Raw genomic sequence first — 26,146 nt, 5'->3', positions numbered from 1 at the left:
AGTGGGGTCTACCTATACTACCTTTCTTGCGTTGACTACAAAAGGGGTGCATCATGGTTCTCGCAGAACCTACCTCCAGAAGGCAGTTTGTGGCATCCTCGGCTCTTGAAGTACTCAGGGAGTCATGGTGTATATATAGGGCTCCATGGCCATAAAATCTTAGCATTGTCATTTTTATTGTGCCACATGTGCATGAGAAAAAGGAACATCTTTAAAACAACTGGAGTAGATGCAGGTGACAACCACTTCATGTGGGACATGGACAGCAGCCAGAGAAAATTTTGATTGATGTTTGATGGCAGTGATTTCTCCTCTGAACCTTGTTTCCAGATTTTAGACTGGATTCAGCAAATTCTTAAGTAGTTATGATCCAGTGGTACTAGGTGTTTCTGTGCACCATTAACTGCTGTCATATGAGTTATAACAGTCTGGTTAGAGGCATGGCAAAGGGCACTGATGATGTAAAAAAAATTCTTCGGTCTGAAATGCGGACTCGAGACGTTGACAGTTGTCTTTGTCTTTTTAGTTGCTCCTTGTTTCGCATTTTTTAATGCCATATCAGTGGTCTCCCCTCTTTCACCACCAAGTTGTCAGGATTTAAATCTTGTAAGAGCTATTGATGACAAATGTTAGTCACAGCCCTTCAATTGGATAATGAGTGGGGTTTAGGTAACACACTGGAGGTAGCGCGCCCTTAAGTTTCCCTTATGCGTTCCTAGGGTGTCAATCTTTAAGGTCACAGGCAAGCTCTAAGCTAAATTCTAAGTTAAGGTTATTCTCAGAGCCATTTCAAAGTACAACAGATTTTTCACAATTACTGTAAGGAGCAAAAGCATTCCTTCCCACCGTCAGCAAGGCAATAAGTGTGGAAAGAGAAACAGATGGGCCTCTGGCTCTTCTTCAATCTTCTTCCTTATGGCATAAAATACATCACCAGGTAGTACTTCTCTTGGATCATCTGTTGAACTAATTCTGGCATTCCAACAGGCCAAATCAATACAATTGCAGGTATTTCTAGAGCCAGATATGTTAAAAAAAAAAACTCCCACCTCTTCTGCTTTGTAAATGCGAGGGACTTGGAGCAGTTCCAGCTCATTGGACCTTAAGGAATCTGGTGTGCGCATAGGGTTTCAATCTTGTACTGAAGGTACAGAGGACCTCTATGAGTAAAGGCTCCAAGGGCCATTTTCATGTTTTTTAATTAACAGAGGCCTAGACCCTCTAGTGCACTCTCTAGAGCTACTGTGACTTCCAGACTGACAGTGGGCTTCTACTGACATTAGCTCCTTCCCTGACCTGTCTAAATGTCTCTCCCTCTTGTTATGGTGCAGACTGTGCCAAAGTGCCGGTGAGGCTTTTTCTGCAAAGTCAACTTGTGCAGCAGGGATTCCAAACGAATCAGTTCACAGTACTTGAAGACTGATTTTATTTTATTTGTGTTTAAAGAGTGCCAGAAATAGATATGCAAGCTACGTTGATAAGAAAGCGATGCCTGGGATAATTAACATACTATGCCACAAAATATTGTTTAGGTATTGGGGTAATTTTTGCACGGACACTTAGTTGCAGAGAGATCTGCCCATTTAGAGATACAAAAAATAAAAACCTATCTGAAAACGCTTGCTGACCCAACATTCTTAAATAGTGTTCACTTGGATTTGCAGAATGGCTATGTGGTGAGTTTTACCCCATAAGTGAAATTTCCTACCCCATCTCAAATATGCACACGTTTCTCACCTCTGTGATAAAAAAGAAAGCTACATAGGTAGACTCAACATTGCGTTTCACACAGAGCAGGCAATGGCTTAATATCTTCATTGAGGTCCCTGTAACAAACGAGAGACAGAGCCAGCCCTTCCCTTCAATGAGGCATTAGAAGCAGTAATTAGGGCAGCATTGGAGAAATCCCACTCTTTTTGTTGGACACTTCTAACGCCAACTACTAACCTTATGAATATCCTCAGAAGCCAGACGGGACCCTGAGAATCTTCTCACCAATGCTCCGTCATGCCTTTTGGTGGCCTGATGTACCTCCTCTGGCTGCATACCACCCGCAATTGATTGAGCAGAGCTTCATAGAAGTGCCACCCCTGAGCACTGTCGTCGGTTCCTTTAGTTTTGGTGCCCTCGCGCAAGAGTCCTGAACTCTGCTCCCAACTTTGTCCATTTCCTGGTGACTTCTAAATTATGTCGGACAGTGTACTTAGGAGTGATGTCGCCTCTGAAAATGACAGGAGTGAAGGTGGGCTGTGACCCTAGCTAGACATTCTTTGGGAGATTGTTGTTGAAAAGCCTTTTTTCCTTTTTAAGACTGGTCGTTGAGGCTACATAATAGGCAGAGATATAGAGGCTTCTGGTCTGCCGCCTTTATATGTTGGTCTGTTAAATTGTCAACCACACTTTACTTCCACCCATCACAGCATACATCATAGGGCAATGGGCCAGTATGATGCAGTGGGTCAGTCCACTTAAGCTATTGGCTCCCCCTTTGTGTGAGTGAGTGCACTTTTTCCGAGCCTTGGCAGCTGCATTGTCCATTTGCCTTGGTATGAATGGCTTCCTATGCATACTTTATTTTTTATTTATTTTACCTTTCAAAAATCTTTGATTGATAAACCAATGGTAAGGTATATCATACACTGTCATAAACTATTGCAACATAGCTGCCCATGCTTGTACATGTGCACAAGCAGTCAGCTTTGGTATACTTTGACAAAAACAACCAAGATGGCCATACATTATAACAAAAAACATGGTTGCCTGTTCGCAATTGGGTCAGCATCTTGTTATAGTTTTTTGCCATGGAGTATGCCTCCTTAAGCATTGAAAAAGTCAGACTCTGTAGCTGGATGTTAAAGACCAGGATTATTGGCTCAGTCAGTGCTTGTTCAGAAACCTGTTAACAATGCCAATGCTAACTTCTTTGATGCTAAAGCTATGAAATGCTAGCTGTTAACATTTTTATATGTAGACCTATGTTGCACACTTTTTAATAACTGCATAATATTAAAATATGTAGGAAATACTATTAATGTAGCACGTCATTTTCTGTTCTTGTTTTCTCTCTTTAGAGCATGGGTCATTTTGTATGCCAATGCTTCTTTCTGTTTTGAAAGAGGTAACTGAGACTTGTTTGTCTCAGACTATGGATGCAACAAATGAAGATGCCACAGCACTCCTTGAAGCTGTTCAGAAGTTGTTCCAGAAAGTTTTGGAAACTGTTGCACGTAAACTGAGAAAGCAGCGAGGCGAAGCTCTTCAGGTATTGTTTGCATGTGTGTAGCTCTTTTTTTAATTGGGTACAAGTGAAACCTCTTGCAACTTATTAACATGTTTGAAAAAATGCCTATAGGCTAAGTTACGTTTGATTTGATTCTTGGCTCATATTTCACTCTAATTAAAGGAATGTGTGGTAGCAGCATCAATACTGCTCTTGCCACCATCGGTCACTTGCTGAAACTTTTTGCGAACAGGTAACGTGCCACTCCGAGAGAACCTAGTTTTAGTAAAACATACTGGTTGGCGTTAATCATGTTCCCATTCTGCAAAGTGTTGTATTTCTTTTTGGGCAATTATTTGACAGTTCTTTGTGAGTATATTATTTTTGGGTGGATACTACTAACTGCAGATTCCTCACTTTAAAATACCTCGCAGTCGCAAGATAGGATCTGGAAACTTTTCTTAGCAGTGTTCCCCCACTCCGCTAAGTTCCACATTGGCTCTATACCTCCATTTAAGTGAGAGTGGAGCTGCATATAAGCACCTTCTGTGTGCGCTGATGGCAGTTCCTTTCTTTCATTGCCTTTCAAATCAAATCCATAGCTCCGCTCAAGTTTGTTGGCCTTCTGATGACTTCTAAAAATGTGTCCGAGGTAACGATATCACAACCTAAAGCTGCAGGTTTCAAAGCATAACACGACTATAGAAAACAGATTTCTGTCATTGACCTGCTCCAGGTGTGCGTTTAGTGCCTGAGCTCAGGTCATGGCTCAAAATTGTCCTATAGTTGTGCGCTCATGCAGCTGCAGGTGATCTGGGACAGAGAGGCAGAGCTGTACATCGCTGAACATAAGAAGTCGTTGGCTCTTTGCCGAAGTCCCTCTGCAAGTCATGGCTGCAGACTCTGTCCCTTTCTAGAGGCCTCTGGTAAGTCAAAACAGAAGTCCAAGTGCAGACAATGAAAACCAAGGGTGACCCAATCTCATCCGCCACTCTGAACCCAAAGTGAAGGCTTCATGATGGAGTGGTTCACCTTCGAAGATTCAGTTTATGAAGTAGGATGTTCAGCTGACCCCGGGACGCCCCAAGATTCCCATTGTTGACTCTGCAGCAGATTGAAGTCTTCCACAAAACCATGCTGCAGGTTTTTGGTGTGTTTCCTGTTCCTTTGACCTTTTTTGCCATCTGGCACCTTAGGTCCCATTTTGGTCCCAATACCGAAACTGGTGTATGCTTCCACCACAGCTCTAGAGCCTGCACTGGTCCTTCTACTTGATTGTTTTTACCAGTGCAGGAAGAGGGTCCAGTTCGGATTTCAAGACACTGAACACAATTCGGCTCAATCTTGACCAGTGTCGTGCTAGGAAATTACAAAAGCACGACTGGTCATCATGCACACTGACGACGTCCCTCTACAAGGGCGTATATACTTGAAGAGCCTGTATTACCTTTTTGACTGATTTAGAGCAAGGGGTGCCCTAGGATAGTGATGATGGTGATGAGTTTCTAGCCTCTCTACACAGATTATACCTTGGAGATGGATTTGTAAGAGGCGAGTGGGCTTGACACCTTTCAGAGGCATGATTTGAATTGACACTTGGGTCACTGATGGGAGAAAGTCCCTCCTTTGCAGTGGTGTTCTGGAAGGCCGGGAGGTTCTGAATTTACTGTTGCCTTCAGTCGAGACCAAAACAAACTTCCTGCCTGAAATTTTACAACCTTGGCCTGCTAACGCCAAGCTTTTGCTCCCTTTTAATGAGACTCTTACTGAACCTTAATGGCCACTTGGTCAAAGCACTATTTCTACCCACTGTGAAATAGGCAGGCGGCCAAGTGCCACAGACCGGCTCCTGGAGATACTGATTTTGTTACCAAATATCCTCTCCAGATAGCCTTGTGGTTCAGGCTTCAACCAATAGCGTAAATTTCAATTCATTTCCTATGGATAGGGAATCCAAGAGGATTGAGGATTTTGGAAAGCTAATTGTAGGAAAGTGCCCCGTTTTATACATGGTCACCCCTACTTTTTGCCTGCCAAATGATGCGATATCAGCTGAAAGTGTACTGGGTTCCTGCTAACCAGGTCCCCAGTACCAGAGCTCTTTCCCAAAACTGTACAATTGTTCCTCCAATTGGGAAAACCTTTAACACCCTCTGTAAGTCCCTAGTAAATAGTACCCTGGTGTCTAGGTGTGCCACCCTAATGGGTCCCTCACCAAGTACATGCAAGTCTGCCATTGCAGGCTGCATGTCTTGGTGCAGACAAGTAAAAACAGGACATGTCACACATCCCAGGGGGCTCGCCCCTGCCCCCCCCTTTGTTGATAAACATCTTTGTGCCATGTTTCCCACCGATGCATGTCATATTTGTAAGTCACCCCTACAGCAGTCCTAACAGCCCTAAGGAAGGGTGATGGATTACATGTGAGGGCATACCTGCAAGAGCTGAAATGCCCCTGTGCTGGTCAGTCCTGTCACTGCCAGTCCAATTAGACAGGGAAGCCATTTTAAAACATGTGCTGTACACTGGTGAAAACAAGTAAAGCAGCTACATGATGGCTTCACTGAAAATAAGGATGTTTGATATCAAACATCTTGCATTTGTAAACACACACTGATGCCAGTGTCGGATTTACCAATACATGCATCTACAGGCCACCTGGGAGGTGCCCCCTGAAACCCTGCCAGCCTCTGGTGTCCTTGTTGATTAGTTTCTAACAGCCTGTCACCTAAGACGCTGTTCTGACCTCCTAGGGTAAGAACCATGGATCTCAGGAGACTAAGAACAAAAGCCTGTCTGGAAAGAGGGTGTAATAGCCCCTCCCACAGGATGACCTGATGATTCGCCTCCTTGGGCCGGTGAGCTTCAAAGAAGCTGCTCCATTTGGAATGCAAATCTGGCTCCCCTCACAGGAGAGGAAGCCACCCCCCTGTTCAGAACCTCCTTGGCACCTGGACAGGCGATAAAATTAGCTGGTCAAGTAGGCGTGCCGCCTCCAGGTTAGTACCACCCCTAAGGTGGGCTACTGTCAGATGAAAACGATTTTTCAGAAGTAGCCATCTTTGTGATGGCATACTTAGGAATTCTGGAACAGGGTTATGCCCACTTCCCACAGGAAGTGGTTCTATAGGGGGCTTAGTGCCCCCAATGGTCAGTAGGTCATTTGCTACTATCCTACACTCCTCTAACGCATTTAAATTCAGTATTTAGGGGAGTCCCTGCACCAGAGAAGCAGATCCTGACTACCTAAGCAGAGAGAGGACACCAAAGAGCCGCAAAAGGCGAGGAGAGAGAAGCATCTGGTACCAACCCTGCTGGCCTGTCTGTATCCCTCTTTGAAAACAGTGCCAAAGCCGACTCATCCTTCAGCTGTGACTACAGAAACGTGAGACGACTGTCTGCCTTTGAAAAAGACTCAAGACCCCGCATGAACAGTGGACTTTTTCTAAAGAATCTCCCAAAGAGAAGACTCTTGACGCCTCAGGAACAGCCAAAACCCGACACCTGAAGCCACCACTGCACTCATTGCCTCTAGCCTGAGTTGAAGTGGGCCACCGGTGCCAACAACGTTCTCCAGCCGCCCAGAGCTTTTGTCCATAGTGGTTCCATCCCTCCTAGACTCCCAGATGCGGCCTGCAGCCTCTGCACGCAGGCCCCCTTTTTCTCTGCTGCCTAAATATATATAAAGATACTTGCTATTTTTGGTTGTGGTGTCATTTATTAATCATAGTGTATTTTTGTAAATGACTTGCTCTCCTCCTTAAGCCTAAGGCTGCTCAACCACACTACCTCCTAATAGAAAACTTTGAGATTGCATAGCAAGCCCCTGTCCATTCATATGGGAACCTCTGGACTCTACACAGTATGTCAACTTAGTGCTATATCACATAAAGAGTTGGCTTCTTACATTCATGTTTTCCTCTGCTAGTGTGACATTGCAGTCAGTTAATGCTATTTGCTTACTCCATAGTTGTACACATGCCCTTGGGGACATGGCTAGTAAGAACTGGCTGGCTGTCCCGTAGGACCTTGGGGCCCTCTTTGGCTCAAACAATTCATGATGGACACACAGCAGTCCAATATGTTCTCCATGTTAGTCTAGATACTACGGAATTGTCCTAAGTAACACAGAAATATTAACTGTAACTCAATGTGAGCATGTTTTTGTATAACAACAGTGAAACATTGCTCACTGAAGAAAAACTGGGGTGTGTAGGTCAGGTATCTTACGACAAATCAGGTAATTGGAAGGAATTGTGGGAGGTTCGCAGACGCTGACAGAGAAGCAGTAATGCATTAAAATGGTCAACAAAACAGAGGTTTGCAACACCTCAACAGTGGAAAAATGCTACCATAGTTTCACTCTACTTTCCAAAACAGGGGAGGAGTGGGAGCATCACCCCGTAGTCCGACATTGTTAAGGGTCCAACACCTCTAATATCTGCCACTCGCAGCTCATCGATTCTATTGCCAGGCTGAATAATCCTCCCTCACTTCAGTGTTCTTACTAGCACTGAACTTTTTTTCACAATAGCTAGATTTATATTATGTGTCTGGATTAAAGTAGAGGATTGTGCTTGTTCAAACCTCATTTACCACCAGAGCAGACACCACCAGAATGGGTTTGAACTAGAACTTCTTGGTGGATTCTAAAGACTAATATGCTGCCCTCATTATCATCTATCCATTCTCCTAAGAGAAAGTCCTTGAAAGACATGATACACATGAGCCCCAATGTCTATAGCATTCACTCTTGCATAATCCAGTGAGCTTCTCAATATGGAGGAGATCACTTTAAACAACTTATTAATGACAATCAACAGTGATTTACCCCAGAGGTCAAACCTCTCTGGTCATTTCCTAAAATGCTGGTATGTATCTCTGCACTCTTCATTGTAGGAAATATTACCCTATGTGTTGTGAATTTCTTGTATGAGAGATCCAATGTTTTGACCTCTGAGATCAGGCAATACCACAGATGGTCAGCTAAGCTGAAAGCTCCTTTTGTCAAAGGTATTCATTCTTCGGCCACATTTGAAAGAAATTCAAAATTCCATTCACATTCCAAAGATTAGAGTATTTAGGCTCTGGAGAAAAGACCACCTAGTACCTTCAACAAGCTTGCACACCATCTGGTATTCAACCACCAGGAACGTATTCACCAGCAAATGCCTTGCCAAGATGGCCATTCTATTCGCCATACCATCTTGGTCTTTTCTGAAAGGAAATTCAGGACATGGACCAAATCTGCCCCAAAGAGATCTAAACCCTTTGCCACACACCAATATGGACCACTTTAGGCTGACTGGTAAAGCTTGACCGTACTCTTATTAGGTTTTCTGAATGAAAGCAGTAGGTTGGTTCGAAACTCCTGGGGTCAGCCAGCATTCTCTGTAATCCTTCAGGTCATGAGGTTCAAGCGATCTTCCCAGGACTTGCTGATGAGGTAGACTTTGAATGTCTGTCAATCATCTGAAAGGGGTGGGGGGGTTGCAGAAAGTTCCAGAAGAAGTAGAAATCAAACTTGAAATATTCAAATCACCATTGTCAAAACTAGCTCCACTGTCTGCCAATCATGAGAAATGGCGGAAAGACGTAATTCATCCATTTTGACCCATCCTGCAGAATGACACCACCTCTTCCAAATCCAGTCACCAACTGAAATAGCAGGGAAGTTGGTGGGTCGGCCAAAAGGCAAATAGGTTTACGTCTCATGATCTCCATCTGTATATCTTTGGCTTTCCTGGATAATCTCCCCAGTCTAGTTTTCAGTTGCTGGCATTGGGGATTTCCCTTAAATTTCAGTCTGGAACCATATTCTAATAGTCTAGGCAGTATTTAGCTGTCACCAGCATCCTGGACTTTGGATAAGCTGTCCCTATTTTGAAGAAATCAAAAGGTCACAGTGTCATTGATAAGGCTTTTTAATAGTAAATGAATCGCCCAGTAGTTCCAAACAATTGATGTGTAGTCTCACTTCTTTGTACGGCATCTCCTTCCAGTGGATAATTCTCCTCATCACGCTCTCCAACCCCATTGGTCAACATCTGACTACATCACTAGGTTTCTGGAAGTGATGAAAATGGCTCTCCCATTCCCGTACTGTGTGGTCCTGCAATCACTGTATTTCTGCTCAGGCTTGACACTCATCCGCTCCAAATATTTTAGTCTTCACAAACATGAAACACTTTCCTTCTTTAAAGGGGCCTGTAATGTGCTATCCCTGTAAAATGCTTGACTTTACAAAGCCATCTGAATCACCAGCCTGGCCAGCTTTCTAGACTAAACGGCTCCTTCACCAGGGCTATCCTCAAGTCTTTCTTGATGTTTGTTACCTTCCACAAATTGCGGACCTGAAATCCCGTACACACCGTAATCCAGTTAGGGCACAACCCTGGCTTTTCCCCATTTATTTCAAAGCCTAGGTCCTGTAAAAGGGATAGTGTAATTTCCAAGTGTGACGTCTACCTTTGTCTGCATTGAATCACCAGTAAAATGTTTTCCAGGAAAGCTATTTCATAACCGAAGTCGACCATCTATGATGCACCACTGTGCCAAGGACAGCCAGAAGGATCGGGCAGTAAACTTGTACACTAAATCCTTCTAAGTGAACTGAAGAAAACTGACAAAATGAAGATCATAAGGTGTGCGTTCTTTAGATCCAAATGAATCATCCATTCGTTTTCAATCGGACATTTCTGTCAGATATGTCTCTGTGGTAGTGAATGCTTTCCATCTTGAAATGGTGATAGATCAACCACTCGTTGAATTCCCAAAATATGATCACGTTCATTGCCTTTGTTCTATACTCCACTAAATATATAAGGCCTCCTCCTCCCTCACATTCCTTTTGGTGAAGAATCATCTGTCAAAAAGGTGCTTTCTGCAACATCTTGTGTACCTCCGGATTTCTCAAGGACTCCTTCCTTGAGAAGCGCAGAGGGGATCGACTGCTTTCCTGCCTTGTTGAACTAAAAATCTCTGTATGGAACCCTTCCACTGTTTGAAGCAACCCAGGGTACCATTCAGCTGCCACCACTTTGGGACGAACAAGGCTAGCTGCTATTCTAATTGAAGGTGAAAAATTAGGAAGTTATACTTGTAAAGCATCTTGATGCTTTGTCGGCAGAACAGAAGCTCTGCCTACACATCCTTGGCTAGAACCTCTTAGTGAGAAGAATCCTCTGAATCTAGTCAGACGTTGGCTCTCCTGCCGTATTTTCCTCTATGTGAGCCTTGGTTGGCAAAGAGTATTGTTGCGGGTCCTCGTACTTTGACCAGCCACTGTGTAAATCTCTGTGGCAAACCTTTGTGGAAGCCTGGTTATTGTTAAGTGCAGTAAAGGTTGTTAGACGGGGTTGGCCTCACTGTCGACCAAGAGGGCTGTGCTAGTCTGAAGCTCTGGCAAAGTTGTCTAGGGAATCACCGAAATGTGCTCGGAACCTGTCCTAATACCGTCCACCTTTGGCAGCGGTGCTGAGGTGGTTCCCTGCTGCGGCTACCCGAGCATGCTGGAGGCTGTATGGTGACGGGGCTGCGGGTGAACCTGAGGTTGGGGCTGCCGCTCCCACCCCCTTCCACCTTCTGCCATCTGAACACCAGATTGGTGTTGCCGCCTGGCCCTGGATCGCGTTGAGATCCCGCTGGCTGCTGGGCCATGCTTCCTGGGGGGCGCCACCTCGCTCCAGTGGACCCCACCTGCTGCTGACTGCTTCAGCTGTGTGGATCTGTGAAGCTGCTGAGCCACTCCGCGATCCTACTCCTGCGAGCAGCCACGTTGTTGAACTGCTGCTATCTGATCTCCTAGGCCAACAGCATTTCACCCCCACCTTCGTGGTAGAAAGGGCACATCGTTCCCTAGGACTGCACCTCACCCCGAGCCTCCTCCCTAGATCCATCACTACCAGCTTTCTCCATTTTCACGATTGTTATATCGCCCTCAAGCTTGGGCATGAAACTGGCCAACTTCGTTGGTAGGGTGCCGAGATCTCTATATCTTGATTTCACCTAGATGGTGCAGGGCGCCCTCCACAACTTTGTTGACCCCAAATCCTCCCTCAAGAAACCGGGACCGTACTCGAGCGCCTGTGCGCAGCAGGGACGCTCTACTCCAGAGCTTTCCACTCCAGACTCTGAGATGTGCTCTGTCTGACCTGCATGGCTGGCTGGCTGTTTTCCCCATGTTGGCCCTGTTCGGGGTTCCTCGGTACACGGCGCAACGCTGAACCAGACACCTCTACACTACACTCTGGACCCATTTCACACTAAGGCCTAGATGTAGGTAAATGTGAATTACCGATTCATAAATACCGAATTTTACCGATTCGGTATTCATGAATCGGTAATTCAAATGTAGGTAGAAATTCGGTAACAAATACCGAATCGGTATGATTCGGTATTTACCGATTCTGTAATTACAGAATCGGTATTTGCCATTGATTCCTATGGGCCTTGAAGCCCATAGGATTCAATGGCAGTTACCGATTCGGTAATTACCGAATTGGTAAAAATACCGAATTTACAAGGGGGACAGGGTGTCACTTTGACACCCTGTTGCACCCCTGTAACTGGCTTGTGCGCCATGTGGCACACAGACATGCCCTTAGGGCATGTCTGTGTGCCACATGGCACAGGTGTACATGCACAGATGTGCATGTACACAAGAATTCGTTATTTACCATGCAATTGTATTACATGGTAAATAACGAATTCTAAAGGCCCTGTAGCACTGTTAGAAGTGCTACCTACATATGAAAATACAGATTCGGTAATTTTACCGATCGGTAATTTTACCGATTTGGTAAAATTACCGATTCGGTAAAATTACCGAATCTGTATGTTTTCAGTGCCCCTACATACCAATGTCAAAATACCGGTCGGAAACGGACGAAAATCAGTATTTTCGGCCCCTACATCTGGCCCTAAGTTATTTCTTGATCTGCTCTTTTTCCCTGGGATACCGCTGTGACTGTGCCAGCCCCCAGTGGTGTATACACTAATGGTTGACGTTTTCCTTTGGGTGAATTGTTGGGTAGTTTATTTGGGGATTTACCAGTGCTTATATTGCGTGGTGTGGGAGTGGCGCGCTTCACATGCACAGTCATAACTTTGCTTCCACTGAGCACTCATATATGTTACCCACATGCACTCTTAATTCCCATTTATAGAATGTACACTGATGTCATGGAACATTAGAGGCCTCAACAACCCTTGCAAGGATAAACAGATTTTACGCTATCTTGAATGTCATGGTGCGCACATCGCGTTCTTGCAAGAGACCCACCTTTCACCTGGCAGATCCCATACCTTTGCATCCTATTGGGGTCCAATATTTCTCCTTCTACTACACTTATTCCAGAGGGTCTGCATTTTATTTCATAAAAATTTCCCTTTTCGCAAGGCTATTGCGATTTTTCACGAACATGGACAATACGCTTTGGTAACTTGGACACTGGCGGGCAAATCGACCCTTTTGGCAAATATGCACCAAACATAGACTGCCCTGAATTTTTCCATTTGCTACTCACACAAATTGGACTTTGACAATCTCATATCGGGGGCGACCTTAATCTTTTAATGAGTCTGTCTTGTGAGTCAACCGCTTATGCTCCGATTGGTAAACCACGTTCCCTCTGAGGTCCTGCTAGACATCTGCACTACTTATACTCTCAATGACGCCTGGTGTCTAAAAGGCACCTACTCGCTGGTGTACACTCACTACTCTGCCCCTCATGCCACATGGACCTGTATTGATTGGGCCCGTGGCTGCAATCAATTCACCATCTAACGCGCACACTCAGATCATGCCCCTATGCTAGCCACTTTCCACATTCCATTTGGAGGTGCTTGCAACCGTCCTTGGCGATTCCCCATGATGGTCCGACAAGATATGCTGTTCTGCTCCACTTTGCAGGAATCGATCTTGGAATACTTTAGACTGAATGGGGGCTCAGTGACCACTCAGGCCACACTATGGGATGCTTTCAAGGCCTACACCAGGGGCATTTGTAAATGACAACAGTCTGGGGTGTTGCGGGAGATCCATAGAGAATTGACGTGGGTAGAGAATGCCCCATCCAGCCTGACCTCAAGACTCATCCGCCTCTCCCTTCTGCACACTCGCCCAAATGAAACATGCTCTTGTCAGAGTACCGTGATTTGGCTGACCGCGAGGTCTTGTTCTTCGGGAAATATACCAAAGCCCACAGGCACGGGAAGGGCGAATGTCCTGGTCGCAAGCTGGCCCAGCTGCTGCCCCTCCTCCTTCCCCTAGGGATGACACCTACATACAGAACTATACACAGACTCCAGTTCTCAGGTGATCTCTAATGATGACATACTCGCCACCCTTCTGCGATACTACATGCACCTTTATACTACTAGACTCTCCAGAGGCCTATCGGCCCAGTCTGTCTACCTCGATGTGGATGCCATGGTTTGGCTCACCACGGCACAACAGCAATTCCTAAGCGAACCACTCACCGCAATCACACAAGCAATTCCTTCCACGACCGCTTCAACAACCAGGCCACCACTGCAGCCAATGACACCTCATACCCCACGGCCACCACCCACGGCGACCCCTTCTCACCTGGACCAACATCAACGACAACGACCCCATCAAAACCATGAGCAATATTCACTCCATCTCCCCATCAGACCCGTGCCCTCACCACATCTTCAGCAAAACCAGCGCCACCATCGCACCCCACCTCTGCAAAGCCATCAACATCTCCTTCGAGACGGCGACCTTCCCGGAGAGCTGGAAGCACGCCGAGATCAACGCCCAGCGCAAGAAACCCAAAGCAGACCTCAAGGACCTCAAGAACTTCCGGCCCATCTCCCTGCCAAAGGTCATCGAGAAAACTGTCAAAAAACAGCTGACCCGCCACCTCGAGAACAACATCCTGGACCCGTCCCAGTCCTTGCTCCGCAGCAACTACAGCACCGGAACGGCCCTCATCGCCGCCACCGATGAAATCGGGGCCCTGCTGGACAACGGCAAGACCGCGGCCCTCATCCTCCTGGACCTATCAGCCACTTTCGACACAGTCTGCCATCCCCCCTCGCACTCGCCTCCAGGACGCAGGAATGGAATGGAAGCGGATTTATAAAGCGCATGGTTACCCGTGGACGTCCCAGCGCTGAGAGTAGAGATATCAACAGAGGTAGCGGTCGCTTAAGGAACCTTAGAGAAAAGAAAAGTTTTCAAAAGCTTGCGAAACTTCTGGAGGCTGGGCTCAGTGCAGATGCTGAGGGGAAGGGAATTCCATAGTGTAGCGGCCTTGACATAGAAGCGACGCCCTCCTGTACGTGCCTTTTTTATTCTAGGGACATTAGCAAGGTACAGGTGGTCAGATCTGAGTGCCCTGTTGGTTTTGTAGGGGCCAATTAGACATCTCAAGATGGGGGGCCCTTACCCTGTAAGGACTTGTGCAAAATGCACAGGGATTTCAATTTAATTCTCTCTCGTATTGGCAGCCAGTGCAGGGATCTGAGGGCTGGTTTGGGTGAGAGCTTAGTTGACAATCCCGTTAGCAATCTCGCTGCTGAATTCTGAATGAGTTGTAACTTATTTATGGTGGATTCTGGGGCACCCATATACAGGGCATTACCATAATCCAACCTGGAAAGGGTTAGGCCCTGAATAAGGAGTTTCCTGGAGTGGGGAAGTAGGAGAGGGAGAATTTTCCGTGCAGTACGGAGTAAACCAAAACATACGCCAGCAGTTTTCTTTATTTTGGTACTGAGCGACAGATCTTGGTCGAGCCATATTCCAAGACTTTTAATTTCACTTTTCGGGAGGGGAGCTGCTCCCATGCATGTGGGCCACATGGAGTTAAGAATGGATATAGTCTTATGTCCTAGGAGCATAAGCTCCGTTTTGTCTCTATTTAATTTGAGAAGGGATTTGTTCATCCAACCAAAGATTTCTGACAGGCAGGATCGAAGGTTCTCGGAGCAGTGGTCTGATTGGTTTAGTGAGACGACCAGTTGTGTGTCGTCTGCGTAGGTGACCAATTTAATTCCAAAAGGAGTGACGATGTCTTCCAGGGGTGACATATATGCATTAAAAAGTGTTGGGCTCAAAGATGAGCCCTGTGGTACGCCACACTGGAGAGGGACAGATTTGGAACAAATATTACCTTCCGACACCTGAAAGGTCCTGTTGTTAATGAAGGATTTTAGCCATGCCAAAACTGATCCTGAAACTCCCAAATTTCTGAGGTGATCAACCGTATCAAAGGCCGCGCTTAAATCCAGTAGGATCACTGCTGCTGATTCTCTTGAGTCTAGGATCTGCCTCGCCTCTTCAACCACCGCTATCAGGGCGGTATCTGTACCCTGGCCCGGGCGGAAACCTGTCTGGGAGCTGCGGAGCAACTCACTTGCTTCCAAGAAGGCGACAGTTGTTGATTTGCGAATTTTTCCGCAATCTTGCTAATCCCCGGCAGAAGAGAGATAGGTCGATAGTTGGCCATCTCTGAGGGATCTAACTGAGGTTTCTTTAGCAGGGCTCTTACTATAGCATTTTTCCAACTAGGCGGAACGATACCTTGGGAAAAGGAGGAGTTGATTAAATCAGTGGCTAATTGGGTGATGATTGATGATACCAGTTTCACGATGTGCATTGGTGCAGGGTCACCCGGGGAGCCACTTTCCGAGGCAAAGCACTGGACTGGACCACCTCCTTCCTCACCGGCAGAACACAGAGCATCCGCCTCCCTCCCTTCCGATCCGAAGCCACCAAGATCACCTGCGGTGTACCCCAAGGATCCTCCTTCAGCCCGACATTGTTCAACATCTACATAGCCCCGCTCGCCCACGTCGCCACACTGCACGACCTTAACATCATCTCCTACGCCGACAACACACAACTGATCCTCTCACTCACCAAGGACCCTCTCACCGCCAAAACCAACCTCCATGAAGGAATAAAAGCCATCGCCAAATGGATGAAGAAAAGCCGTCTGAAGCTGACCCCGGGCAAGACGGAGGTCCTCATCCTCGGCTCCACCCCTTCCGCCTCGGACGACTCCTGGTGGCCGCCCGCCCTGGGAGCAGCACCAACACCCACCAACCACGCATGCAACCTGGGTTTCTGTCAGGCTCCTCAGTTCCGAATTCTCAGGGCTTTATTGATGCTCTAAAGGGGGCCCCACCTGTGGACAACCCCAAGTCTGGCACATGTAAAACACAGACTATTGGGGTAATCGAGCAGGGGAAGGAAAGGATAGGGACTGCGGGAGGGAGATCTGTGGAAGACACAAAAGGCACGATATAAGCACAGGGTCTAACTTCAATAGCTTTCAGAAACAGTCAATATAATTGAACCCATGATACTATATCTTCCACCCCTCACCTGTAAAATAAAGAAGGTGTAACCTATCAGGTAGAAGAGAGCAGAGGGCTGTGGCAGGTTCACTTCAAGCAAAGAGTGTATCTTAAACAGGAAACAAAAGAACACACAGATTGGATATACACTTCAGGGATATAATCATACAAGAAGAATACATAATTCAGGCGCTCCCTGTATTCACGTATCAACTTGTGCTCGAGTTGAGGTGAAAACGCCTAGCCTAAGTGGCACCAACCCTCTCTGAAGGCTCTCTCCTATAACAGGTAAAAATAAGAGAACATCATGAAAGTCTGCCTCTTTACTATTGGAGCAATCACTTCTTGCTATAGACAAAAGTTTTTCTGCTAGCGATTATGTCCACAATGTCGCTAACATTATATTGCAACCAATTCAGGCACAATAGTATCGGTTCCTTCAATATCCCAGCTGAAATGAATTCAGAATATAGTACAGGATAGGGCACCAAAGAACGTTCCTCTGAACCGAGCCTGAATTCCAACGGTATCACTGAACCACACGAATCAGGAGGTAGAAGAACCCTGAGACAAAAGATACAAAAAACTCCTCTGCAATAAGACTGGGTATCTGGTCTCTGCCAACAGTTTGGGAGTTGTTGTATTAAGAACAAGGACTCCTCTGCAAGAGACCGAAAGACGGGCCTCCGCCAACAGAGGAGTGAGAACAAAACGAATCTATGAAGCACAGGCTCATCTGCAAGAGATCGGAACTCCCGATCTCTGACAACAAAGGAAGATGAGGAAGCAACCTCGAGCGCCGCTTTCCACCAAAGCCGAAGCGTGTACTTTTGGGTGCGAGGACGCACTCTTACCGCCCTTTACCGGAGAAATCCTCAGAGATCCGCGTTGGGCGTTTCCATCAGAATTATCAGCAGGGAGCGTTCTCTCCGCGATCTTTTACTTCCGCGAGTGACGTCACGCGAATCACTTCTCACGTGATATGCAAGGCATGCCGGGAATTGTAGTCTTTGGCGTGACGTTGTCTGGAAATCCGCTCCACCGAAAACGGCAGTCAGTGACTACCGGCGGCGGAACATGACAGATTCATCCTCGATTCAACACTCTCCATGACCAAGCAAGTCAACGCCATCTCATCCTCCTGTTTCAACACCCTCCGCATGCTCAGAAAGATTTACAGGTGGATCCCCACCGACACTAGAAGAACGGTCACCCAGGCCCTCGTCAGCAACAGACTGCACCACGGAAATGCCCTCTACGCAGGAGCCCCGGCCAAACTGCTGAAACGACTGCAATGCATACAGAACGCCTCTGCACGCCTGGTCCTCGACATCCCTTGCCACAGCCACATCACACCCCACCTGAGAGACCTGCACTGGCTTCCCGCCAACAAGAGGATCACCTTCAAGCTCCTCACCCACGCACACAAAGCACTGCACAAGACCGGACCAGCATACCGCAACAAACGGCTCGCCTTCTACGCCCCGAAGCGCCAGCTCCGCTCTGCCGACCTCGACCTTGCCACCGTCCCCCGCATCGGGAGAGCGACCACCGGCGGCAGATCATTCTCCTACTTCGCCGCCAAGTCCTGGAATACTCTCCCCATACTTCTACGGCAGACCGAAGACCTACTAACCTTCAGGAGGCTACTCAAGATCTGGCTGTTCGAACAGTAGCCGCACCCCCCTCCTCCCCCCACCCAGCGCCTTGAGACCCTCACTGGTGAGTAGCGCGCTTTACAAATGTCCTGATTGATTCCCTGGGGGGCAGTAAGGCCCAACGCTTGGATGGCTTCACTGGAGATTTTTGTAAATGTTTCAAACACATCCTTGTGCTGTGGTTGCTAGCGATGTACACAGAGTCCCTCGCTACCGGGGTACTCGCCCTGAAATTACGAGAGGTGATTATCACCCTGCTCCTTAACCCAGTTAGACCCTCATCATGGTGGCTCTTACCGCCCCTTTTCGCTATTAAACTTCGACAATAAGATTCTTGCCTAAGTACTATTTGACCACCTTGTGTTATTAATGGACTAAATAATCTTCCCTACACAATCTGGGTTTGTCCCGCACGGCTCTACCTAATTAAATTTACGTACAATGTTCTCAGAACTTAACATGATCTCTCCGGACACTCCAGCAGCATTGGCCTTCCTGGAAGCGGAGAGGGCATTCGACTCACTGGAGTGGCCGTTCCTCCATGCCACATTACGTAAGCTGTGGATTCTGATAGGATTCTCTTCCCTAATTAATCTCTTATATTCTGCCCTAACTAGAACTAACTCATCGGTCACTCGTTCGCTTCTTATTACCCGGGGCATCCTTCACGGGTACCCCGTGGAGGGCTACTATTCATCATAGCAATGGATCCTCTCGTCCGATACCTACAGAAGGATCATATGCACCGCAGCCTATAATTCCTACCTGGACCGGTGCTTGCATCTCTATGCAGTTGACGTCCTACTCTTTATCCATTACCCAGAGGAGACTCTGGCCCCTATTCTGCGTGAGGTGGTGCGCTTTGAGAGCCATTCCGGACTCCTGGTAAATTGGTCCATATCCGAGCTTCTCCCACTAACAGATGCCACCACTCAGTTCAAGTGTGACTTTCCCTTGAAGTGGTGTGATGGCTCAGTTCGGCGTACACATAAATTGTGATAAGGAACAGATGGTCAGCTTGAACTACGTTCCTGCTGTGGACACCCTGATTTCTCAGGTGGAACTCTGGTTACTCTCCATTGCCATGCACATCACCATCATCCAAATGGTGGTTCTTCCTCGGTTTTTAAACCTCTTTCAAAATATTCCAATAACTCTGAACAATGCATTTTTTATTACATTACGGGTGATTCTGTTGAAGCTCATCTGGTCCAGTAAACATCCCCACATTGACTGGGACACACTAGTCCTACTCTATGAACGGGGTTGGTTTTTTGTATCACATTTCCAGCTGTGTTACCCCGCAGCCCATACACTCGCCACTGGTTCCATAGAAATGCATCTACAGCATCCTTGTATCATCTTCAGCATCCTTCATCCCTTGCATCAGGACATCTGACATTGTAAAGATTCGATAAAAGTGCCTGGAACTGACTGAGGATTGCTTCACCTGTTAAGGTAGCTGTTCTTGAGGACCTGGTTGGTCCCCCAAATCGGCTTCCAATGGAATTGGTCACCTAAAGTGGCCTTCAAGTAACCGTATTAAACCAAGCCTAACTTTTTACTGAAAAGATTTGTCAAATTCGTTGAATTTGCCAGTGCTTGATCGCGGTTAAGTCAATTGTCTTGATTTATTAATTTTTGTAAAATCTTTATCTCCAGAATCCTCTGGTGGATCTTTTTCATATCAGTGTCTAAATTTCAATAAAAATGCAGTCTGTTTTTATAAATTGGTGTCATATTTCTTGTGTGCTGTGTCAATTTCTTCAATTGTTTTGGTGCTGTTTAAATGCTTTACTCTAGTTCCTCTTTGTAAGCCTTGCTGCTCAGTGCCACAGCTACTTTTTTTTTCTAGTTCCCTTTTTTCCGCGTCGTCGACGCTAACGGTTTCGGGATACTCTGTAGCTTATAGTATATTGTTACTTTATTTCCTCGATTCTCCATTCTCTGACCTTTTTGCTCGGTTGTCATGTCGACAAAGAAAACAGGATTTAAACCTTGTAGAGAATGTGGGAAGATAATGTCCGTTACGGACCCTCACCAAGACTGCATCTGGTGCTTGAGTTCGGATCACGACGTTGATGGGTGTTCATGTCAGAAGATGAATCCGAAGGCTCTTCGAGAAAGAGAATCAAAACTTCTTGTGGCTAAGCTAAAGGCGAGTAAAGTTAAAAGATCCTCGAAGCACTCGAAGAGATCGAAGTCGAGATCCAGGTCGAGATCTCGAGATGCGTCGGCCTCGAAGTCTTCGTCTGATCAGGCTTCCGGTTCTCGTAAGAAACATAAGAAAAGGAGACATGAATCCCGTCATCATTCAGGTGATAAATCTGGTTCTAGATCGAAGTCTCCCAAGAGGATGAAGTCGAAGGTAATTCCTCTGCAAGTGTCGGATCAAGAAGGTGAGGCTTCGCCTTCGGAGTCGATGGTCCATTCTCCGACTCCAGTTCCGGATCCGACTCCGGCTCCGTCTCCGACTCCATCTCTGGCTCCAGGTGACACCGATGGAGTTCCTATTGAGGAGGAGACTTCGAATCCTGTTGTGGAAACAGATTCTAACCTGCCTCGAGATCAGCCTGAGCATCCACCATTCCCGACTCCAGGTCAGGACCCCTCTGCGTTTTTGAACGCAATGTATGGTGTTTTCTCAAGATCGTGGTACCCCTCTGGAGCACCTTCAGGTCCCATGGGTCCTATGGCTTTTAATTTGGGTGTTCCTCACTCATATGCCCCGGCACCTTTCATGTCGTATATGCCAGCCCCGACTCCGCTGTGGCAATACCAAGCTCCACCGAGGTCGACGCCGGTATCGACGCCGGCTCGGCCGAAGTCGACGACTCCGGCTCCGACGTCGCCGGCTCCTAGCAAATCTATGGAACAACCTTCCAAGCCCTCGGATTCGATTCTGAAGTCGGCTCCGGCGCCGTCGGATTCGGAGCTGGATTCGACTGCACTTCGAGTTAAAATGAGGTCTCGAAGAGAAGCTCAACGTCTTCTTGATGAACAGAGAATTGGTGAATCTTCTTCTGAAGTGGAGGAAGGTGAGCTGGATGGGAGTTGTTTTGAGGACCTAGCAGAGGCGAGTGGTCTCGAATTTTCCCCAGAGTGGTCTTTACCTTCAGGACCTGATGCACCCTCCAGGGATGTTCAACCATATCATGTTGTCATGAAGAAGGCAGCAGGACTTTTGGGTTTGACTTTGCCTACTGTCGAATTTAAGTCAAATTTACTGACTGAGGTCCTTCATTCTCCAAATTCGGCAGTGGAACCTTTACTACCATTTAATGATGCTTTAAAGGATCCCATTATGGAGGTATGGAAGAAACCTTTTTCTGCTCCTGCAGTTTCAAAAAGTGTGGCTAGGAGGTATAGAGTGGCTCCTGAGGATCCTGCTTTCTTGTCTTCTCATCCTTCTCCTGAGAGTTTGGTAATTCAGGCCGCTTGTTCTAAAAAGTCAGTTGGTGCTTTTCCGCAGGTGCCTGGCGACAAAGAGGCCAAGAAACAGGATCAAGTTGCAAAAAAGACTTTTTCTTCAGCTAGTATGGCATTGAAGTCTTCTAATGCCACTTGCCTTATGGGTAGATATATTCATGCTCTTATGGACTCTATGCGTTCATTAATCCCTAAGGTTCCTGAGGATAACAGAAAAGACTTTGAGGAAGCTTTGTCTGATTCTCAAGCGGCAGCCCGTCAGGTCATTCAAAGTGGGCTTGATACTACGGATTCTGTGGCAAGGATCATGGGCACGGCGGTTGCCACGAGGCGTTCAGCCTGGTTGAAGTCGTCTGATTATTCAGCTGATGTGCAGTCTGCTTTATTGGATTTACCTTTCGATGGTGAGGGGCTCTTTGGAAGGAAAGCAGACACTGCCTTGGAGAGATTCAAGGACAGCAGAGCAACTGCTAGATCTCTTGGCCTTCAGGTCAGAGGTTCTATGACCAGGAAATTTAGAGGGTTTGGCCGCTCTTCCTTTCGTTCATATAGACAAGGTCAGCAGCAGCAGAATACCTTGTATAGGTCATACAGGGGAAAACAGAGGGCACGTCCTCGAGGGCGTCAAGCCTCCTCCTCCTCCGCCTCTTCCAACCCCCCAGCCACAGAAAAGCAGCCCTAGATCCGCCATTCAGGATCATGTAGGCCCAGTGGGGGGTCGGCTTACCCACTTTCTACGAGATTGGGAATCGGTTACATCAGATCTTTGGGTTCTCAATCTCGTAGAAAATGGGTATGCCCTTCCCTTTCGGGAATTCCCTCCCAATTATCCTCCTTGCCAGGGGTATTGCTCAGAGGAACATCTGTTACTCCTTCAGGAGGAAGTCCAAACTCTATTGAGAAAAGGTGCGATAGAGGTGGTCCCAGAGCAGGAAAGGGGTCAGGGATGCTACTCCCGGTATTTCCTGATTCCCAAGAAGGATGTCAGACTTCGTCCAATCCTGGATCTCAGGATCTTGAATTTTTATCTGAAGCAGGAGAAATTCAAGATGCTCACCCTTGCTCAGGTTCTTCAGGCGCTGCTGGAAGAAGACTGGATGGTGTCACTCGACTTGCAGGATGCGTATTTTCATATTCCAATCCTGAAGTCGCACAGGAGGTATCTCCGTTTTACGGTGGGTTCGCAGCACTACCAGTTTGCGGTCCTTCCGTTTGGACTTACTACTGCGCCTCGGGTCTTCACCAAGGTGATGGCAGTGGTGGCGGCGCATCTCAGAAGATCAGGGATTCCTGTATTCCCGTATCTGGACGACTGGCTGATCAAAGCGCAGTCGTCAGAGACTGTGCTTCATCATCTGCGAGAGACAACCCAGTTGTTGTACAGGTTGGGTTTTTCGATAAACGTACCCAAATCTCACCTGGTGCCCTCCCAGCGCAACCTATTCATAGGTGCTGTACTGGACACAACTGTATGTCGTGCATTCCCTCCCCCTCAAAGGATTCGCGACATACAGGAAATGATTCCTTTATTTTACAATGGAGCGGTCGTTCCAGTCCTGAAGGTCCTTCGCCTGCTCGGTCTGATGGCTTCTTGCATTCTGTTGGTCAACCATGCACGCTGGCACATGAGGGCACTCCAGTGGTGCCTCCGCAGGCAGTGGTATCAGCACAACGGGGATCTCAGGGAGTCTGTGAGGATCTCCAGAGAAGCTGCGGCGGATCTGTCTTGGTGGAGCGTGGAAGGCAATCTGTCTCAAGGAAAGCCTTTTCAGCTGCCTCCATCGGTGGCCACAGTGATTACGGATGCATCCACTCTAGGGTGGGGTGCTCATCTGGGGGATCTGGAGGTCAAGGGCCTTTGGTCTCTAGAGGAAAGGTTACTTCACATCAACCTTCTAGAATTGCGGGCGATTAGTTTAGCGCTCAAGGCCTTCCTCCCTTCCCTTCGCGGTCGTTCGGTCCAAGTCCTGACGGACAACACGACCGCGATGTGGTACATCAACAAGCAGGGAGGAGTGGGGTCGCAGTGTCTCTGCAGAGAGGCTCTGCGTCTCTGGTCCTGGGTTCAGGACCATCAGATTTGTCTGATGGCAAATCATCTGGCCGGGGTTCTGAACGTTCGTGCAGACAGTCTCAGTCGGCAGTTCTCTGCCGACCACGAGTGGAGGCTCCATCCGGAGGTGGTTCACGACATCTTTCAGATGTGGGGGACTCCTCGGGTGGACCTGTTCGCCACTCGCGAGAATGCTCATTGCCTGTCGTTCTGCAGTCTCCAGTTTCCGATGCAAGGAGCCTTGGGGGATGTGTTTCAGTTGAGTTGGGGAAATCAACTCCTTTACGCGTTTCGTCCCATACCTTTGATTCCTCGAGTTCTGAGGAAGATTCGCCAAGACCGGGCCCAAGTCATATTGGTCGCCCCGGATTGGCCAAGAAGGGTGTGGTATACAGATCTTCTCCACCTCTCCTCTCACCCGCCGCTCCGTCTCCCTCTCAGGGCAGATCTCCTCTCTCAGATGGAGGGGCAGGTTCTACACCCCCACCTCCAGACCTTACACCTTCATGCCTGGAGATTGAACGGGGCAACCTGATTTCCTTTTCCCTCCCGCCTGACGTTGTGGATGTCATCTTGTCAGCCAGGCGTGACTCCACTAAGTCCATTTATTCTTATAGATGGTCGAAATTTGTCACGTGGTGTGGGGAAAAGTCTATTGACCCTTTGAGAGCCCATTTGTCTGATGTTCTCCAGTTTGCCCTTTCTCTGGCTCAGCAGGGGCTTGCTGTTGCCACTGTGAAGGGTTATCTTTCTGCGCTGTCGGCTTTTATCTGTTTGCCTGACCAGCCTTCTCTTTTTAAATCTCCTATAGTTTTAAGGTTTTTGAAGGGCCTTACTAATAAGTTCCCTCCTACCCCTTTTATTGTGCCTTAGTGGGATTTGAATCTAGTTTTGACATTTTTAATGGGTGCTCCTTTTGAGCCTCTTCACAAGTGTCCCATGAGGCTTCTTACCCTTAAAACGGTCTTCCTCGTTGCAATAACCTCGGCAAGGAGGGTAAGTGAACTTCAAGCTCTTAGTTACAAGCCCCCTTTCTTGACCATTCATGCTGATCGAATGGTTCTCATGACCAGGGCTGCTTTTCTGCCTAAGGTGGTAACTCCCTTCCATCTAGGACAGTCCATTACCCTACCTGCCTTCTATCCTCCCCCTCACTCTTCTAAGGAGGAAGAGAGACTGCACCGTCTGGACCCTAAGAGGGCGGTGTCCTTTTACTTGGACAGATCCAAGGACTTTCGTTTGGAAGACAAGCTCTTCATTGGGTTTGCTGGCTGCAAGAAAGGAAGAGCGGTACATAAAAGAACCTTGTCAAGATGGATCGTCCTCTGCATAAAGATCTGCTACTCTTTGGCCGGTAAGGAACCACCAGAGGGTATAAGGGCTCATTCTACAAGGGCTAAGTCATCAACCTCTGCGTTGGCTAGAGGTGTGCCTGTTGAGGATATTTGTAGAGCTGCAACTTGGTCTTCCCTCCACACTTTCGCGAAGCATTACTGCTTGGATTCCGAGGTGAGGAGGGATGGTCATTTTGCGCGTTCTGTCTTTAAGGATTTCCTGGTTTAGAAGAGTGGACGCCCTTCTCCGGGAGTGGGGACTGCTGTGGGACTCTATTCACAAGGTGAGGAATCCACACGGCAGATGTATCTATCAGAAGAACAAGTTACTTACCTTCGGTAACGCTTTTTCTGGTAGATACTATATCTGCCTGTGGATTCTTCACTGACCCACCCGCCTCCCCGTTGTCCACTATTCTATACCAGTGTTACTGTAATGTAATGTATTTATAGTTTATCAGGGAATGTTTCAATGGCTTTCCTGCTTTTGCTTCACACTGTGTGTTTTACCTTTACTATTGTGTACTGTGTATACTGTTTGCATTTCTACTGTCATTGGTCCGTCCGTGTGCCTCGATGGCACGGAAAAAAGGGCGGAACTGATGTCATCACGCGGGCGTGGGCCTATTGTAGGCGTCGGTGACGTCAGCGGAGTCACGAGCGAGGTCGTGTCTCTATGACGTCCTAGTCCACATCGGCGCGAGGCTACAAAAAGAATTTCCGAATGTTGCTGACGCAAGGGGATATTCACAAGGTGAGGAATCCACAGGCAGATATAGTATCTACCAGAAAAAGCGTTACCGAAGGGAAGTAACTTGTTCATTTCTTCAATTGTTTTGGTGCTGTTTAAATGCTTTACTCTAGTTCCTCTTTGTAAGCCTTGCTGCTCAGTGCCACAGCTACCCCGGATTGAGCTGATGGTTTGACAGACTAAACCTACTGGCCCTAAAGGGGTTGGTAAGTGTATTACACAGTGAGGGCGCACCCCCACACCATTTAATACACCCCATTTTCTCAAAAGTGGGCATCATTGTATAAATTTCAGGAGTAGGAGCAATTTTGCCTTCATAGGAATTTTGAAGGCACTCTACCTTAACCCCTTCGCCGCAGCGCGAAT

The 26,146-nt window shown here is 47.3% G+C and overlaps 1 protein-coding gene across 3 annotated transcripts in view; it reads left to right on the top strand.

Annotated features, from left to right (window-relative positions):
* Nucleotides 1–26,146, top strand: part of NCAPG2 (non-SMC condensin II complex subunit G2) — a 347,950-nt gene that overhangs the window by 275,031 nt on the left and 46,773 nt on the right. For all 3 annotated transcript variants that reach the window (XM_078663271.1, XM_078663272.1, XM_078663273.1), the window contains exon 23: nt 3,072–3,262. In XM_078663271.1, coding sequence (XP_078519397.1) covers nt 3,072–3,262 — 191 coding nt within the window. The remainder of the gene's footprint in view (nt 1–3,071; nt 3,263–26,146) is intronic.

This window comes from Lissotriton helveticus, chromosome 10, assembly GCF_964261635.1.
Source record: "Lissotriton helveticus chromosome 10, aLisHel1.1, whole genome shotgun sequence".
Taxonomy (NCBI): Eukaryota; Metazoa; Chordata; class Amphibia; order Caudata; family Salamandridae; genus Lissotriton; species Lissotriton helveticus.
Note: the sequence above shows the minus strand (reverse complement) of the source record. Positions and strands in the feature narration are given on the sequence as shown.